Here is an 18,876-nt window from a genome sequence, read left to right on the forward strand (position 1 = left end):
TCCAGACCCATATGACTTTTTCTACAGAACACAAAAGATGTTTTGAAGATTGTAGGTGACCGAACAACATTAAACCCCATTGACTTCAATTGTAGGCACACAAAACATGAGACATTACTTAAAATATCTTCTTTGGTGTTACACAGAAGACAATCATATACAGGTTTGAATGACACGAGGGTGAATAAATGGTGACAGAATTTTTGATTGAACTATCCCTTAATGAGGGACATATCACAAAGCTACTATAAAAAAATCTGAAATTTAGAAAATGAAGGAATTTGCAACGTACATAAACATTCAACTGGAAACACTATGACCATTTTTCCAGATGAGTGCCAGAAGGAATTGTTTACCTGTTCATTGGAGATGTGACGTTAGTCTCTTAAAGGGTGTTCATACAGTATCTCCAAATGTTTACGGAGGCAATTAGGAAAGGTTCTCACATGATGCTCCCTGCATGGCAACAACACGGCTTAGATACTGGTTGCTAAGGACAAAATCTGAAGCTAGCCCCCCTGAAGAGATTCTGTGCCAAAAACAGGAATTCCCCCCGTGGCAGAGATATAAAATGATGCTGCTGGGTTACCATGGTGACGGCATGGAGTCAATGAAGGAGGGAACAGGGGCACATATGTCTTTAACTGGTGGAGGATTGTCAGATTCAAGATGTTGAGAGGAAGGATGCTGTGAAACATATCCAGCCTGAATTAACACAATGCATTCAGCGTGCAAGCATGGAGCAAAGGTATGATGCAGTTCTGCGTTTTAATATTTAACATTTTATTTGAATGTAATGTATTTCAACAAACATATAAAACAGCAGGTGGGTGAAAAATTGTGTAATGTATGATCAATATAAAATATAATCAGTGACAACATTAAGATTTCATTTACTGTTGTGCAAAGGACTGTGGGCTCCTTCTATTATTATCTGGGATGCAGTAATTCTATTCTCTGGTATTATTTAATATCGTTGTTATGCAAATTGGGAAACAACCATTTTTACAACACCTCAAGTGTATGATTGTTTCTGGAATAACAGGCTTTACTGACCTCTAGTGGCGATGAGGCCAAATTAAACATTTGCCACTGATAGATTTACAAAACACATTTCTGTTAATGCATTTATCCTTAGGAATTCCTTTGTGCTTATTATATAAAATGATAATTCGTCTTCAAGGTTGTTATTTGGCCAGAATTACTTATATAATTATGATGTATTCAAGAAGTTTGAAACCATTAGGCGAAAAACCTCATTTCCAAACATGGACATATTCAAGCCCTTACATAATGGCCGGCATCCAATCATACTGTCAAACTGGGTAATCGTACAAAGACAGAAAAGCACCACTCTTTGAGCCTGATGTTGTTTTAGGACGGCAAGTCAGATTTTTTGTTTAATGCACTTTGGCTGTCCTGTATATAAATATGTATACGCTACACAAAGTGATGATGACCCAAATCCACCTAGTACAGAAACAATATGTGCTAAAAATGTCCTCTCTAGTCACACAATAGGAATGGGGTCAGCACAGATGATGTTTTTGGACTCTGTTAAATTCAGGAATGAGCCCCAGATTTATCTAGGGAATGCACACTGTTATAAATAACAGCTGTTCAATGCCGAGCAGACCCAATACGGCTTTAAGTAAAAAACAGGATGCAGATATATGATAATATATGCATAGGGTGATTTAACTGTCTTTTATTTATTGTAAGACTTTGCGGGTGGTGAAACAGGGAAACTTGTATTGGGGGTTCATAGTAAAATATAGTATGTCTGAGACTACATAAGTTATGAGATAAATTACAAAATAAATACTGCACTATTGTCCATGTTGAGTAAAAAAAGGTGAGTTTTGAGATTCTCAGTTTCAGTGAAGCACACAGGATGCAAATCATGTAGGATAACATGAGAGTAACATATTTACACTTTGAAGACAATGAGAACTTGTGTACTTAACGTTATTCGTTGACTTTGCTGATCATATGCAATAGAGGGTTGTTTCATTGTATGTCCATGTTCACAGTATTAATCTCAGAAAGAAGCTGTATGTTTAGAATAATTATTTATTTGTATATTTACAATGATCATGTTTAAATTATGAATCAGAAAAAAGCCACATATAGGCACAACATTTTTATCACAATATGTAAATTCTCTTTATCTAAATATAGTGAATCTCTTTTGGGTATGCAGAAAAAAAAAACACTTCAGGTGTCCCATCAAACACAGATACTTTAAGGCAATAATTGTTCAAACTTCACAGCTTTTCAGTTGTCAGTATGTTACTGTCTTAACACATTCATGTATGTACCATTGCTGCATAGGCCTTAACGGAGTCTCCACTGGTGTCACACACATTATTGGCAAGAGTTGTTATTTCTATTTTTCTTTGTTTGAATTAGAATTAACAGCTTAATTTCACACTCTATAGGATATACTATAAAAAACAAAAATGAAAATATTAAGACAAAAGAGTTTAAAGAGAGAAAATAAAGCAGACATGAGCCAGCCATGAGCTGAAAGGCATATAAATAATGTGAGATCACATTTAGATTTCCACCGTGAGAGGTAAGAGATCTTTCAAACTTACATCTTTATAAACTAGGAGAATGTATTTTTGGATAAGAACTTAATTTTAATAATTTAGAGCCTAAAAATATACTTGTTTTATGCTGTGGAGACAATCACCAGAAATTCATTACATTAGTTGTGGGAGGCGTTTTGTTTTTAACTGTGCTGTGCATTTTTATATGTGCAAAAATATTTCAACAACAAAGTGCAATTACTCTGCAATCCATAATAAACATTTTATCAGAATATTTACATGATACTGCTTGATGTGAAAGGAAACCTGCAGCATGCCCTAAGAACTGCATGCGTTGCTTTACATTGCAATTTTACAGCAAAATGTACAACTGTTGACAGTAAAAATTCATTTTTAGGTTTTTATGACTTCTGGAAACTCGGAATTTACATAAAAACACTTAAACTATACTTAAAACATTTTGGACAAAACACAACCAAGTGGAGAGCGAAATGCAAAAACTGATTTCCAGTTGAAGTATTCAACCAATATTCAACTCTTGCATAAATGAAAGTACATTTCTCCTTAAATATGTGCAGATATCAGCTAAATCTTATATACATGTGCCATATAAAGCCTTCACTTACGATAACTCTTTTGTAAATGTTCACTTGGTGAGCAAAACGTCCTTAAAATACTGAGCAAAAGTACATGACTGGTTAAAATCTGAACTAATCACCAATAATATTCGCCTGTAAGGAATACACACTCCTCTCTAGAGACTGCACACACCTCATTGGCAGAGATGTAAGTCGTTTCATCTACAAGGATGATGTCACTTCCTTACCATTAGGAGAGCAGGAAGGGGGCCAAAGGATTAGCTAAAGAATTCACTGCAGAAAAAACAAAATGGAAGGTCATTGCAAGCTGAAAAAAACTGAAAAGAGATCAAACCAATAAATAGAAGGTTTGCGATTAAACTCACAATTCTGCTGTAATCGGAGGCAAACGTCACACCTTTATTGGCTCTTTCCTGTGATCCGCTGCTGCTGCCGCTCACAGAGTTCTTACGCATGATACCTGAGGAGCAAATCACCAAACATCACTATTTTTAAACATTTTAATTAAGATATATAAATAAAATGGTAAAATAGCTTTTTAGAACTAATAAATATTAAATCTTAATCCTAATAAATCTTAGAGCAACTAGTAAAGATTCAAAATCAGAACTATGTATTCAATACACTTCCTGCTGGTGTTTTGCATTTAGTGCCAAAGAAAAAGGTTTGCGTTCATAATCTAATCAAAATGAACTTCTTTCTTTTCTCTTGTAATCACTTCTCCAGCCACCTGGTTCTTTCTGATAACATCCAATTTGAGTGATTCAATCAATTCCTTTCCGATTGAATCAATGTATTCATTTTCTTGTTGGCTTTTTATCATTTTACTGAGACAATCCCCCATTTTATAAGTACATTTTACTTTAAAAAGACACAACTTTCAAGTAATCTGAAAATTGAATCTTGAATTAAGCTCACCTGAGGTATTTGAAGAGGGCAGTATATCGAGTCTCTGCAGGCTGTTTCGGCGTGAGGTGGGGTAACCTCCGCTCTTGGACAGGCGGCGCTGGCGGCTTGACAGCATGGCAGCAGGGGACACAATCCCTGGAGGGGGCACTTTACCAACTTGCTGGTAGAGCTCCTCGATTTCTTGCTTCTGAGTGGCCTGCAGAGCTTGAACCTCTGCCAGGTGTCTGAGAAAGACAAAAGTAATGGTAAGAAACACAAGAAGTCACTTTTTTTAAAGGGACAGATCATCCAAAAATGAAGAAAATATTTACTGTGGAACCCTTGAGTTGCTCTGTTGGAGAATGACTTCAAATAAAACCATTCAAACTGAATAACTTGTTTTGTTCTTAAAATCTAAATTTAAAGACGCAATCTGTAACTTTTGGTTTTATCACAATATCACTTACTCTCTCTTTGACGCATAAAACTGCTTGCAGTTGAAGAGTTATTTTCTTTATGAATGATTTTTTTATGAAATTGCTACATTGTTATAAGAAATAAATAAAAAAATCACTTGTGTTGTTAGTAAAATCTATATTTTAAAGCCGCAATCCATAACTTTTGCTTCTATATCCCAATTTCCCTAAGTCTCTCTTTGGCGCATGAAATTGAAAAGCTTTTTTCTTTACGATACATTTTTTATGAAATTGCTCTATTATTATAATAAAATAAAATAAACGTTTCAAAGAGTGCATAAAACAGTTTAGGCTCACCTCTCCCGAAGCTCCTGCAGTTCATCGTACATTTCTTCGCCTTCACTTTCAGTCTCGTCGCTGCTGGCGTACGATGTGCCGCGTGTGTAGCTCATCCACGGCTTATTTAGATTGAACTGAGAACTCCCGGTTGAACAGTCCATCAAACTCAAACTTATTCTTCTCCGCCTCATCTCTGTCTCCTCCACCTCTTCATCTCCACGCCCCTCCTCTGGTTCCTCAGCTTTACCCTCCACAGCTTTAGCACCTCCAGTCCACAAGGAGGCGCTTTCTGAGCTGGCCAAAGACTCACTGGGTGGATTGGTAAGAGGCAATGCGATCAGAGAGCTGGGGCTTCCTTCTGACTCCGCTTGGAGATCTGTGCTGCTGTCTGATTGGCTGCTGTGCTTAATGGGTGTGTCTGCGGGGCAGGTCATAGTGGGTGTAGATGTGGGAGTTGCTGTGGGCGTGAGGCTGGGGGTGGGACTAGGAGATGAGACTGGGATCTTATTGCTGGGACTTACTTGGAATCGTCCAAGAGTGACAATAGACTTTTTCTCTGTAGGAGAAGAAATAAAAAAACATTTACATCAAAATTACTATTTTTTGTGTATTGCATGTCACTATTTCAACTAAATTTGCTCCAAGAATGACATTTTGGTATTACAATACTACAATTTTAAGAACTTGTAGTAAACTCCAATAGTCAATAGATGGCAGATTTGTGCAGAGTATATTATGTGTGTACAAATGCTTGTGTAGGAGTGACAAAGTGAAAATGTGTTATAGTTCATCCCAAAATAAAAATCTGACATCATATTCACCATCATGTCATTTAGAACACAAATGAGATATTTTGAGAAATGTCTCAAGTGGTTTTGTCCATACAATCGAAGTCAATGGGGAGAAATGTTATTTGGTGACTAACATTTTTCAAAATATTGATATCTTTTTATTTCGCAAAAGAAATATTCATTAGTCAGGCTAAGTAAATGATGAAATATTTTGTATTAACTATCCCTTTCTCTTACCTTCAGATATGGGTGAGAGTCTTGATTTCGCCTCGGATGCGACCAAAGACGCTGGCAGACTGGGGGAGGATCTCAGGTTGGAAGAGGACACCTTTGAAAACAAGTCGATAAACGATAATTAATGTCAAGCCCAGACTACTTTTAGAGTCGCTTTAAGACATGTAATGACAGACAACACCCACATTCCACTGTAAACTGTAGGATTCTGTGTCAAATACTGTACATGCTCAAAACAGGTTTGTCCAAGTTCGCTCACAGGAGTGAATAATGTCTGGTGAGTATTCGAGAATAATAAACTGTACTTACAATCTGACTCAACAATATTCATTGGAAAATTGATTTCTGTTTTTTTTGTAATTTACAGCTGTGGAAAAGGAGGACCATTGCAAATATTAATTTAATAAGCATTTTTAGATGTATTTTAGCCATTTTAACAAAATTAAAACTCAACAGTGACAAAGTCATCCAACAGCAATGTGAAAGACTCATGAAAACTGGGATAAAAATCCAGGTTATCACATAATATTTGGTTATTTTTCCAAAATACATGCACAAATATTACTGTTGTAATGCTTAACCATGAACAAGAACTTGTAACGGTTTGTGCAGGGAACACTTGAGAGACGCAGACAATCCAATACCTTTTTAATAATATCCAAGCTGAAGCTGACACTTCAAAAAGCACAACACCATATACAATACCAGACAAACAACAGAACTAAGGGGAAAACCTAAGTAGGACAGAGAACGGGGGATAGACAGTTGATTGTGGTTAACTATAATGTCCAGATGATGGGGATCAGGTGTGACCGGTGAAAAGGATTAAGGATTATAGTCCAGTGGTGAATGAGGGGAGACAACGGGCCTTGACAGAACGGGTATCTTCGGAGAATTTGAAGTATAAATATAGATATATTTTATAAAAAATATAGAGCATCTTTTCTCTTATTTTAACCTGTTTCTCCAGTTTTCACTTTTATCCGATTTTTTTTTTGTATTTCATGTAGTTCACAGAATTAAACAAAAATGACTACACACATACCTATAAATAGTAAATTCAGAAAATTTTAAATGGCCTTGAAAAAAAATCTGCCACTGAATGTATTTAAATATACTGTAGGTGTTTATACTGGATGTATTTACAAACTTTGTATTCATGTTGCATCGTAGTTACATTTGGAGTGTAAACTGAAGTTCAGCTTTGGGAAGAATTTAGGGAGGTCTGGTAAAACAAATGAGACAAAACACATGCACAAAGTTTATAAAGACATTGCCTAGGACAATGACTATAAAATATTACTACTCAAGAGAATCAACAAATATAAATAACAGATAAAAGTGAAGTCAATGCTTTATTTCTTTTTTTTAAGTTATATTTTAGGGGGCTTTAGGAAAGTGATGGGGAATGAAGGGGGAGCGGGTTCGGCAAAGGACTTTAGAGACGTGAATTGAACTCGGGATGCTTTATTTCTTGTGAGCTTTTTTGTAATTTTTTCGTAAATTTTAATTAAAAACATATTGCCATATCCTGTACTTTGCCCTTCGGCAAAAACATTCTGTCCAAAAATGGTGTCAATAAGTGTTGTTTTCCAATTTTTACCATACATCTCATATTTTGATGGTTTAATCTTACCCAAAGGGAGCATTTGTGCCAATATGCTTTGCGGATATAACTTTTTGCCACTACTGTTTATTGACAGACATACTTCGATGAACATGGTTAAGTTTGGCATGAGTCAATAATATTGTCACTCAATTTTGGATTTAGACTGACGAGTTTAGTTTAGGCGCTCACCGTGTTTTGCGGACTGTGTGATGTAGATGACGCTGGTGAACTGGTGCTGGATGTGCTGGTGCTGGATGTGCTGGTGCTGGATGTGCTGGTGCTGGGTATGCTGGTGCTGGGTATGCTGGGTGTGCTGTGTGTGCTTGAAGAAGAGCTGTCCGCCCGCTCTCTTAGCTGCCCTGTGATACCACACTGACTGTCCACCCGGGGTCTCCTTATGGACTCTGGAGAAGAGCTTGAGTTGGTAGAAAGCATCTGTTTAATGTCAGGGTGGTGAGGCTGCGTGCCTGTTCTTGGCTCCCCTGGTAGGAGCAGGTTTTCTGGTGGACTTGCTGTTTGCCCCCACTCTTGAAGATCAGGAACTGGTGTTTGAAATTGAGAATGGGCATCTGGGTATTGGTACATGTCCATATACTGCCCCATCATGGCCCCCTGGTGGTATGAAACATCAGCGTTGCTCATCCCTGCGTGCTGGCCTGGATACATTGGACCATAACCTGGCATTTGGGGGTGGTAACCTTGGTTGGGTGGAATAAAGGACTGTGCAAAATTCATAGCGAGTGAAATAACGTTAGCCAGGGAAATGAGGGGCTGCTGGGAAGGCCACATGCCTGGCGCTTGCTGGCCAGGTGGAATTGCAACGGGAGGCGAAAGAGTGTTGCCGTCTGCCTGAGGAGACATCTCGCCGCCCGGCGAAACAACAGAAGTGGAAGAAGAAGGAGAAGAGATGAAGTTTGGGCTGCCGGGGACATGAGTCAGATGACTTTGGTTGAGGGAGCCGTGGTCTATAGGATACAGGTAGGGAAGGGGGGGGCTGCGAATGTAGGCTGGGTTGGTAAACTGATGGGACATCTGATTTGGAAGTAGATGGGGCATAACATCAGGGTGGGAGTATTGTGGGTAGGTGGGGGCAGGACCATGGTAGGTTTGAGATGACCCTGTGCAGAAAAAAAAGAGAGAATGACATATTAGCTTGTATGGTAACTGTATATTTAAGTGAAAACGAAGCATAAAATAGCTCTCTCTCATTTTCTTTGAACTGTCAATGGGATGCCCAACCTTCAAAAAGCCTCCATTAACACATGAGTGTGGCTTATAAATGAAATCACACATTGGGACATGACCACTTTTCTAAAGAATAACTACATTTAAGCACTTATCAGACTTCCTGAGCCAATCTTGTACTTCCTGTTCAGCTTCGGCGACAAAATGATTCATCGCTACATCTGTTTTTGAAGAAAATAAGAGACCGGTGTTTGGTAATTTCCATAATAAGTATAAATGCAGCATTTAGCGTTCAGAGTTTAGCATCCTGCATTTTGTTCCCTCAGTCCAGTTTGAATCAGCAAATGTCGAACGGGAATCGTGAGACACGTCAACATGTTTTTACGTTGGCGTCACAGTCCGGTCTCCATGGGGATGGGGTTCACAAAGCCGATTAAAGTGGTCTTGGAAGGGTGGACAGAGACACATAAGACATACTATAGAGTTTGTTCCGATAGTTTCACTGCTAATGATGCGTACACATAGAGAAGCAGGTGGCAAAATGTGCACTTAGCACTTAGAGAGAGAAAGTTCATTACGATCCCTAAAGGGGCTGTACTGTGCTTGCTGTGTCCTTGCGAAGATTTTGTTCCAACGCTGAAAGCTGAGTTGTAATATTAAAATGTAAATCATCTGTGCTTTTTCAAAACTGCTATTCGCTGAGGTGAATCTGAGGAGGAAAGACTTCTCCTGTATCCCCCTGTCCCCACAATCTTTGGATCTTTTTAGTGTTCACAAAACCTTCATCATTTCACAGGAATTGTTCGATGAGGTTATGTAAACACATGGACGGGTTATGTGTAAAGTGCTGTAAAAATTCTTTATGATTGATTCAACATTAAGTAACGTAGATCGGTTATTTGTCACGTGGACCGATGGAAGAGAGCAAGTAAGAAATGACGTACCTGTAGTGTGGAAGGATTGTGAGCGCAGCGGCCGGACGGGTGGAACAGCATCGGGGTCGACGTAAAAGTCAGCCCTCAGGGTTGGGGAAGAGCCCCGGGTCACATGACCGAAACTGGCTGCGGCATAATCTGAAGAATACACGCATGTTTTTTTGTAACATGATGGTAACAGTAATGTTATTAAGGCAAACATTTCCTGCCCTTTCAGATGTTAAGAAATGATTCAGTATCTTATCCCGTACGGGCATTTACAGTACAATACATCATTGTGTGGACGTTTGGTATTAAACTAAATCCAGAAGACAAATACATCTGAAAGATCAACAAATAAATAAATCCTATTGTTCGACTCTGTAATGTAACAGAAAATAAACAATACATTTTTAATTTATAAATATTTGTGTGTAATTATGCAACATGTTTATATATGACGAGTTTGGTTCCAAAATGAGATAAGGCTGTTTATTTTTCAAAAATCATATGTTTGTTTTTCTTTAAGCCATAATACACTAAAAACTACAGGTAACTAACACAGTTAAAACATGATAACATTATTAAAAAACGTGATTTTTGGCACCAAATTCACCTGTGCATTTATGTGTGACTTGTGTTGTTACCTGGCAATGAGGAGTAGGAGTGTGTGCGAGCGAGGCCGTTCGTGTAAAGATTGGGCTGTGGGGAAAAACAGAAAACTTGTTGGAAATATCGTCATCAACCGAAGGGACCAAGCTAAAGAGTAGAAGATAAGAGTCATACAGACACTAAACTATGAGGTGTCCTGCTGGCCAGCTGATGTGACACTTTACAGTTTTTCTCAATTGCTAAAACACACTAAATGAAACTAGGATCCACTTGATGGTCATCATCACATTCTTAGCACAGCAGAAGTCTTCTCTTGCAAATGCCTTGTCACTTTTTCATTTGTTTCACACATTTGTACACCCTTGGTCAAAACAGTTACCACAGATCTCATTGAAAGGCCCCTAACTCTATTGAATTCACTGTGTCGAACAAAAGGAAAACATATTTTTACAGCTAATAGAAAGTACTTGCATAATTATGAACATCTAATGCACATGTGTGTAACCCGTTTGCTCAACTCTTCAATCAGTCTTCATCTATCCATAAAAGATGCAACCACTGTGTTGCTAGTAGTTGTAAGCATGGATCAAAGAGGTCAAAGGCGTGGAGGGAGAGTAAAATGTAAATTATAGTCATTCGTAGGACCTACGCCGTAACGTACGTGTACCCTACGCCGTAGCCTTTCCAAAAATGTTACAACGTGTCAACTCAACGCGGGCCCTACGTGGACCGCAAGCGTTGGGATTGGTCTGTTTGAACCCCTCTCTCAGGCAAAAAAAACTCTGCGATAGAGTCATGTTTACTCAAATGCATTTCCGAATGAATTATCTGTGTACAATATTTGTGCTTCTGTATTAAACATCTCAAATCTGTGACAAAAGTGACTGTTTATTTGCTGCTATCAATGCTAATGCTTCTCAAACGAGCTGCCTCTTCTCCGGCTCTTGTCTTGGTTGCACAAGCAACAAGTGCGTGGACACTGACGCATAGTGGTCATTGCCTTTCGATGCGGACAACGACGTAGAAGTTTAAATGAAAACCGACACATAGGCTACGGCATAGAGGCTACGTCGTTGGTCCTACGCTGAACTAAAAATCGGGCTTAAGAGGGAATGACAGAGAGGCCCGAAGGAAGAGGAGTGTACATGTGTGGTGGGGGAACTGCATCAATATACAATAACTACTTTTTCTTAGAGAATCATGGAATTGAAGCTAAGGGGGCACCTCACAAATTTATGACTCTGTATGTCATCATTTGGGACAACGTTGCCTTCCACCACTCTCGCATTGTGAATGAATGGTTTGCAGCACAGCCTTGTATGATACATTAATGCAATTCCTTCGTGCATACTCTCCTTTTCTGAGGAGTTCTTCTCTGCTTGGAGATGGAAGGTGTATGATCACTGGCCATATGAGCAGATGTCCCTGCTGGAGGCAATGAATACTGGTTGCCTGGCAATAAGTGCAGAGGACTGCCAGGGATGGATATGCCATGCTATGAGGTATTTCCCTCGCTGCATTGCAAGGGAAAACCTTCAATGCGATGTCGATGAGAACCTGTGGCATAATCGTCAGGAATGAATCTATCAAATTAGAAGTTCTGATTATCTAAACATATTTTATGTGAGATAGTTTTACCCATAAATTTCCCTTTGTTTGCTTTATTCCAGCATTTGAGCTTGAAAAGTATTAGTTCATATTGATAGCTGGGATCTCGTATTTTGTTGTCCATTGTGTAATGAATGATTGAAAGAATCAATTCAATTGACTACAAGTTGTGGAGTTTGTTGGAAATATTTGATTATGTTGCATGTTTGTAATGTTTTGTGAGTGTTTGAGCATTTTGCCAAAAAAAGGAGTCATTTTGGCCATTGAGGTTCAGTTTTGGTCTTTGTATTAAATGTTTTGAAAATGTGATGTCAGAGTGGTCAAATGTGTTTAAGCAATCGAGAAAAACTGTAATACCTCACATCAACCACTAAGGCTTAAAACCAGCGATGTGAGTTCTGACTCACCTAAACTGTGTGTTATTTTTAGCAGTGCCACATATCTAATCTACCTTCATGTCCTTCAACATGCTCTCTTGTATGGCAACTAAGGACATGAAAGGAGTAAGAGTGATTGAGTGTGCGAGTGATTAAGTTAGTAAGTGAGAAAGAGTGAGTGTGTGAGCGAGCGATTTGAAAATGAGAGTGAGTAAGTGAGTGATAAAGTGAGCGATTGAGTGAGTGTCAGTGAGAAAGAGTGAGAGAGTGAGTGATACAGTCAGTGAGAGAGTGAGTGTCAGCGAGAAAGAGTGAGAGAGTGAGTGATACAGTCAGTGAGAGAGTGAGTGTCAGTGAGAGAGAGTGAGTGAGTGAGCAAGCGAGTAAAAATGAGAGCAAGTGTGTGAATAAGTGAGTGATGAGTGAGTGTCAGTGAGAAAGAGTGAGTGAGTGAGCGAGCAAATAAAAATGAGAGCAAGTGTGTGAATAAGTGAGTGAGAAATTGAGTGGTTGAGTGAGTGTCAGTAAGAAAAGAGTGAGAGTGGGTGAGTGAGTGAGTTAGTGAGAGAAAATGAAAGTGAGTGAGTAAGCCAGAGAGAAAGTGAGTGAGACAGTGAGAGAGTCAGTGAAAAAGAGTATGAAAGAGTGAGTAAATAAGTCAGTGAGTGAGTGAGTGAGTAAATGAGTGAGTGATTATAAAAGAGTAAGAAAGTGATTTATTGATGAAGTGAGTGAGTATGCAAGTAAGTGAAAGAGAAAGTGAGTGAGTGAGAGAGAGTCAGTGAGAGAGTCAGTGAGAAAGAGTGAGAGAGTGAGTGATACAGAGAGTGAGTGAGTGAGTGAGTGAGTGAGTGAATGAGTGAGTGAGTGAGTGAATGAGTGACTGAGAAAGTGTAAGTGAGAGAGAAAGTGAGTGAGAGAGAGAGAGTCAGTGAGAAAGAGTGAGAGAGTGAGTGATACAGAGAGTGAGTGATACAGAGAGTGAGTGAGTGATTGAGTGAGTGAGAAAGAGTAAGTGAGTGAGTGAGTGAGTGAGTGATAAGAGTAAGTGAGTGAGAAAGAGTAAGTGAGTAAGTGAGTGAGTGAGTGAGAAAGAGTAAGTGAGTGATTGACCGTGAGAAAGAGAGAAAGAAACGTAAGTAAAAACCAAAGTAAACTAGAATGCTATCGGACCCTAAACAGAAAATAAAATTTGTCAGATTATCTCTACAATGTTGGAGATTTAAAACAGGAACGGATCCTGAGGAAATACAGACTCAGTGATCAAAGTCTGGCCATAGAGAAACGCAGACACAGACAAACATGGCTTTCAAAGGAAGAACGAGTCTGTGCACACTGTGACACTGGTGAGGTCGAAACACTGACACACTCTCTCCTTCATTGTAATCAATTTAAAGATGTGAGAGAGAAACACTTGTCAAAGCTCATACCAGAGTTTATAAGGTGTTTAATAACAGAGCGAATGCAGATGTTACCGGGGGAGAAGAGACACACATCAGCTTCATTCATCTATCTATCAGCTGCCTACCCTCAGAAACATACACAACATACATTGTTGACTTTTATTACATTCTCATGTTTCTGCATGAAATCTACATATGATATTGATATTTTATTGCCATATTTCAGTTGTTTACTTTACTTTATTTTATATTTCCTTCTATATGTATGCCTTACTCAGCACCTTATTTTATTTTACTCTAATCTTTGTACTTATTGTGTATTTTGTTATATGTTCAATGCTTTGCCAATCATGAACATGAAAGAGTAAGAAAGTGATTGATTAACTGTTGAAATGAGTTAGTGAGTGAGTGAGAGAGATAGAGAGAGGGTGACTGAATGAGTGAGAGAGTGAGTGAGGGAGTGAGTGAGAAAGGGAAGGAAAGTGATTGTATGTCAGTGAGTATGTTTGTAATGTAGTAATTTACCAGGGTTGAATATAAATACCAAAAAAGTCTTTGAAGATAAGATTACTTATCCAAGAGCCCTGTCTGTGGAGTTTGAGGACAGCAGACTCACCTGTGAGCCAGACAGTGTGCCGGCTCCGCTCAGGTAAGGCAGCTGCGGTATTTCTCCTGGACTGAAGGGTTCCAAAGGTTCTCTCCTCATCAGGGCCTCGGCCCGACGAATGATGTCTTTCATGCGGTGGATAAATCCCTCTTGTTCCCCAGGTAGAATAAACTCATTATGGACCTAAAAGGCAAAGAAACAATAAACGAATCAGGTCGATTTGATTTGGGGTCGTCTTGCGTGTTTAATAAACTAAGTCTTTAATACAGTAATCCATGGACGGATAGATCAAAACAACTGTTCATTATATACAAAGAAGCAAAAGAGAACATCTAATGAAAGCTATTAACAGTGTCTGAACTGAAAACATTAGATTTTACCTCAACAGACTGGCTCCATCCTAATGTTTAACTGTCTCGACTTATAACACATAACAGAATAAATAGTGGACTTAATGAAGCATCTATAGAATGACCAGAGATGCAAATTTTCCTCTAATGTTGGGTTTCTTTCTAAAAGTCACAAACAGGTTCAGCTGCGGTTAAAGTGTGTCCTAAAAATATATCAGACGCTGACACGTCAGAATGGTGACACTGTTTTTTAGCAGTTATTCTCATAATAAGGGTTGTGCAGGTGCAACAAGAGGTTTTAGATGAACAGATGAGGGAAACGATGCAAACATTTTCCACTGTGTGCTTGAGGTTGTAGAGTTTACGCAAACACAGAAGCTGAAACAGCAACACTTCTCACGCTACATTGCAGATCTCCGTGGCCTTCAATACTTGGTTTACAGACCAGAGAGGACATTGAGGACACCTGCAGTGAACAACTTTTACCGCGACCATAAAAACCAAAGCCGATAGTATCTTGTGCTTGTTTTACCATCACTATGGCGATGTCTTCCGGGTTATCTCCATCCAGATCGAACTTAAACGTCACCATCTTACTGTTGTGGGTCTGTAGCTGACACTCCACCACTCGATCGACCTTATCCGACAGCTGCAGACAAAAAGACAAGCATTTTACAAAAACAGCAGCGATCTAGTTTTATCAACACGTGTTTACACGTACTGTATCAACAGATAGAGGTGAAGAATGATGAATGGAAAGTTAATTAAAACAGATGGTGATTGACAGAAGAGTCACCCCAGTGATGCGTAACCGCGAGCGAGCTCTCTTCCTGAGCAGCTTGGTCCCCGTGCGTTTGCTTTGACCCTTCCCGCCCCTCTCCGATAGTCCTTCGTTTCCGTCACTCAACCCGGAGGTGACATCAGAGGCGTAGCTGTTCGAAGAAGATGGTTCACATGATGATATGCATAAAAACAAGGGGTCAATTCAATAAGCAAGTCAACTTATTTCTGTTTAACTTAGACTCATTGTACTCACAAAACTTTTGCAATTACCAATGCACAATTACAACGTACAGAAAGTAGGCGGCAAATTAAATTAAAATCATAACAGGACATTACAAACTTGAGAGTGTTGCATGCAGCAAACTTCTTTATGCGGCTAACTGAACTGTATAATTCCATCAGTAAATCGGGCACCGAAACAACGCGAACAGCAAAGTCTTTCTAAGAAAATTTCCCCTGTGACAGTTTGTGACATTCCACCTTTATACTTCACAGAACTCTGCTTTAATCAGTTTACCATTAGCACAAAAAGGTCAGCTAATGTAGCATAGATCTTCTAAATAAGTTTGAGTTCATTTTATATAATGAAATTTGACCGTGCGCTGCATTTGCTTTGCTGTTTGTCAAGGTTCCTACAGAAAAGGCCTTCACAGGAAATTGCTCCCCTGAGCTAAATCATTACCATTAATGCATTACCACCGTGCTGTGTGTATGAGTCACATAAATATAAGAGCCACCGTAGAAAACGGAGCATGTAGACGTGGTTCTCAGTTGATCAGCTAAAATCTGATGACGATGTTTATAGCTATACATTTTGTCATTGTGAAATGTTTTTCCTGCCAGTGACTATGTTTTTCTGGACTGGCATAGACCAATTATTCACTAAACAATTCATTAAAAATAATGTATTCATATAAAAAAGACATTTTAGTACATATTCTATCTTAATTAAGTAATTTGATCTATTTTTTAACAACAATTGTTGATAATCTGCTTTTCATAAGAACATACTCATGCAGTTTTTTACTGGATACCTGTCGACAGAAGAGGAAAAACCGCTTCCTGGCTGATTCCTCTCTGGATTTTGGCACACAGCAATGCTCTGTGGGAGGACCAGAGACAGAGAAACGCTTAGTGATGCAAAGCATGATTCAAATGATGTTTAACTTCATTCAACTGAACTGCGCATCTGACAATTAATCTGATAATTTGTGCATAATGGATTTTTAATAACACAATCTCTGCAGTAATGGTCTAAAACTCACAATTTAAATAGTAGCTGCACTTAAGATAATGCATAGAAATCATAACTGTCTATCAGTTTAAGAATGTTACCGCTCTAGTGCACGCAGGCTACCTACAGAGGGGAAACGAAGAGCTGGGATTGGGGGCGCCGGAGTAATGGGGGCTTCTGTGGGAGGAGCTTCAATGGGCGGGGCTTCCATTTGAGGCGTTACACTGGCTGGTTGTGAAGCTGTGGAGGGTTGGTTCACCATCACAGGAGGACGGCTGTCTGACGGGTCTGGATGTCCAGAAGAGCTGAGGTAGCCATCTGTCTCACAATCAGCTGTCATAGTTAACAAAACAAAAAAACGGAAGTGAGACATTGGGTGCGTTTAGATGTGTGTACTACAAAAGCTCCAGATCTGTTAAAAATATTTGACGAATCCAATGTGGCACGCTCCGTGTATGAATATGCCCCCACATACAAACTCACACGTCGCTGAGGAGTGGCTGCTGTGACGTATGTTGAAGTGCTGCTGTTGGTCTGCATCTGCCTCCTCGGGTTCGGTGACAAAACTTGCATTGAATCCAGAATCTAGAGATTTGTTCGCAGGAAGAGAAACAGGGCCGGACACTGTGACGGTGGGCGGAGCTTGAGTCTGGGTCGATACGGGTGTCTCAACAAGAGGTTTAGGAGGGGGTGGGTTGGAAACCGAAGGTTCGGCTTCGGGAGCGGGTTCTGGTTCTGGTTCCTCCTCGATGACCTCCTCCTGACGTCTCCTTTGCACCTCTTCGGCTACACGGCGAAGCTTCTCTCGTTGCCGCTTTATGGTGGTGACGCGGTCACGGATGGCTTTGGCCACGAGCTTGTAGTCGGCTTCACAGACGAAGCCAAGAATAACCTGAATGACATTGATCTTATTAGAATAGACTCTTGGTACCACCTGTTTGATTGTCCAAGGGCATATTGTCAAATTATTGGGAAATTCACTCAAATTCATTTTTTGTGTTTTCTAATCTCACCATCTCTTGTGCAACCTCCTCTGGGACGTCCTTGTAGAGTTCGAAGAGGAACTCGATAGCGTTATTGTCCTTGTATTTGCCATGAAGCTTTTTGGTGTCGTCCATTCGAAGCCACAGTTTAAGACCAGACTTCACCATGTCATCTTCCTCAGCCAACTCAACACGAACGCCATTATTCTCCTGGAAGAAGGTGTGCTCTAACAGGTCCTGTATGGTGTATCTAAACAAGACAACATGGACCGATCAAACATACAATCACGTATACTGTGTAGCAGTTATGAAACACTTTCAGCCATAAGACAGAATAAGGATTAATGAGATATTCTTAACATCATTTGTAATATTTTAAATCTAATTTATAAGTAATGTTAAAAATAGAGATCTATTTATGGGGATCTGCTTCTGGTCTCTTTAAGGTCTTTAATGAGATTTAGAAGCAGAAGGTTAATCCATACTACGGTTAATGAAATCAACACCATTATTCATCAGAATAACCTGATCAGGATCCTATTTACAGGTTATTGACCAAAAAGTTAAATAATGACCAGACTATAATATATAATATTTGTAATATGGTTATTATATACTGTATATACTAGCTTTGTTTGTTTAACTCCAACCATAGCCATTTAGTGACTGTGGTTGACTGGTGATCCATAAGCACTTTGTTGATGCCGGGGTTTCACACCCCACTGAGACTGCAATATCTGAAAAGAGTTTAAATCTGCGTCTCGAACACTGTTGATGTTGTAATCCCATGTCACCTGATTAATGTCAGCCTAAACAGAAATAACAGCCGGTGCAGCTGGGTAAGAAAAACATTGGCGTGCAGGGCTTTCCGCGGAGTCTGTGTGTTTCCGCTTAAACGTCAAAAGGACAAGAATGTGTGCGCATTGTTATTTGAAATCAGCACAATGTAAAACTTGTCTGGCAGGTGCTAGCACACATACACACCCTTCAAGTTATTTGCACACGGATCATCTTTAGATCCCTGCATATCTTTTAGTTACCTTTCGTCTTTGTTCATCCGTATGCAGCCTTCAATGATCTCTTTTAATTCAGGGACCTTCACTTTGTAAAAACTGTCTGGCTTCATCCCCTGACAAGAGAAAGAGAGTGAATGAGAGAGAAATCATTTTAGATGCTGGAAATGTCACAGGTGTCAATCACTTTAATGGACGGCATGGGCAGAAATTCCAGTCTGGAGTGAAGTACAATTTCGTGAGCGCATGACTGCAAAAACACACATCCACCCATCTTCACACAGAAACACTGCAGTTAGACAATACATCATTGAAATAACACAATTGTGATTTTAAAAGCTATACAGAGGAGAAGGCTTTTCAACAGCTCTATGGC

The 18,876-nt window shown here is 39.4% G+C and overlaps 1 protein-coding gene across 3 annotated transcripts in view; it reads right to left on the bottom strand.

The window, feature by feature from the left end:
* Window positions 1-2,055: 2,055 nt before the first annotated feature.
* Window positions 2,056-18,876, bottom strand: part of wnk4b (WNK lysine deficient protein kinase 4b) — a 47,312-nt gene continuing 30,491 nt past the window's right edge. Inside the window, exons 5-20 of one of the 3 annotated variants that reach the window (XM_056752701.1) lie at window positions 18,528-18,616; window positions 17,518-17,737; window positions 16,988-17,396; window positions 16,632-16,837; window positions 16,305-16,372; window positions 15,284-15,419; window positions 15,020-15,136; window positions 14,147-14,320; window positions 10,178-10,232; window positions 9,561-9,689; window positions 7,621-8,549; window positions 5,826-5,916; window positions 4,816-5,353; window positions 4,073-4,287; window positions 3,520-3,614; window positions 2,056-3,427 (exon numbers count right to left, since the gene is read on the bottom strand). In XM_056752701.1, coding sequence (XP_056608679.1) covers window positions 3,425-3,427; window positions 3,520-3,614; window positions 4,073-4,287; window positions 4,816-5,353; window positions 5,826-5,916; window positions 7,621-8,549; window positions 9,561-9,689; window positions 10,178-10,232; window positions 14,147-14,320; window positions 15,020-15,136; window positions 15,284-15,419; window positions 16,305-16,372; window positions 16,632-16,837; window positions 16,988-17,396; window positions 17,518-17,737; window positions 18,528-18,616 — 3,474 coding nt within the window. In that variant the 3' untranslated portion in view covers window positions 2,056-3,424. Of the gene's footprint in view, window positions 3,428-3,519; window positions 3,615-4,072; window positions 4,288-4,815; window positions 5,354-5,825; window positions 5,917-6,972; window positions 7,048-7,620; window positions 8,550-9,560; window positions 9,690-10,177; window positions 10,233-14,146; window positions 14,321-15,019; window positions 15,137-15,283; window positions 15,420-16,304; window positions 16,373-16,631; window positions 16,838-16,987; window positions 17,397-17,517; window positions 17,738-18,527; window positions 18,617-18,876 lie in introns of those variants that run through there. The other 2 variants (XM_056752703.1, XM_056752702.1) reach the window with 2 other exon arrangements.

Source organism: Triplophysa dalaica, chromosome 7 (genome assembly GCF_015846415.1).
Source record: "Triplophysa dalaica isolate WHDGS20190420 chromosome 7, ASM1584641v1, whole genome shotgun sequence".
NCBI lineage: Eukaryota > Metazoa > Chordata > Actinopteri > Cypriniformes > Nemacheilidae > Triplophysa > Triplophysa dalaica.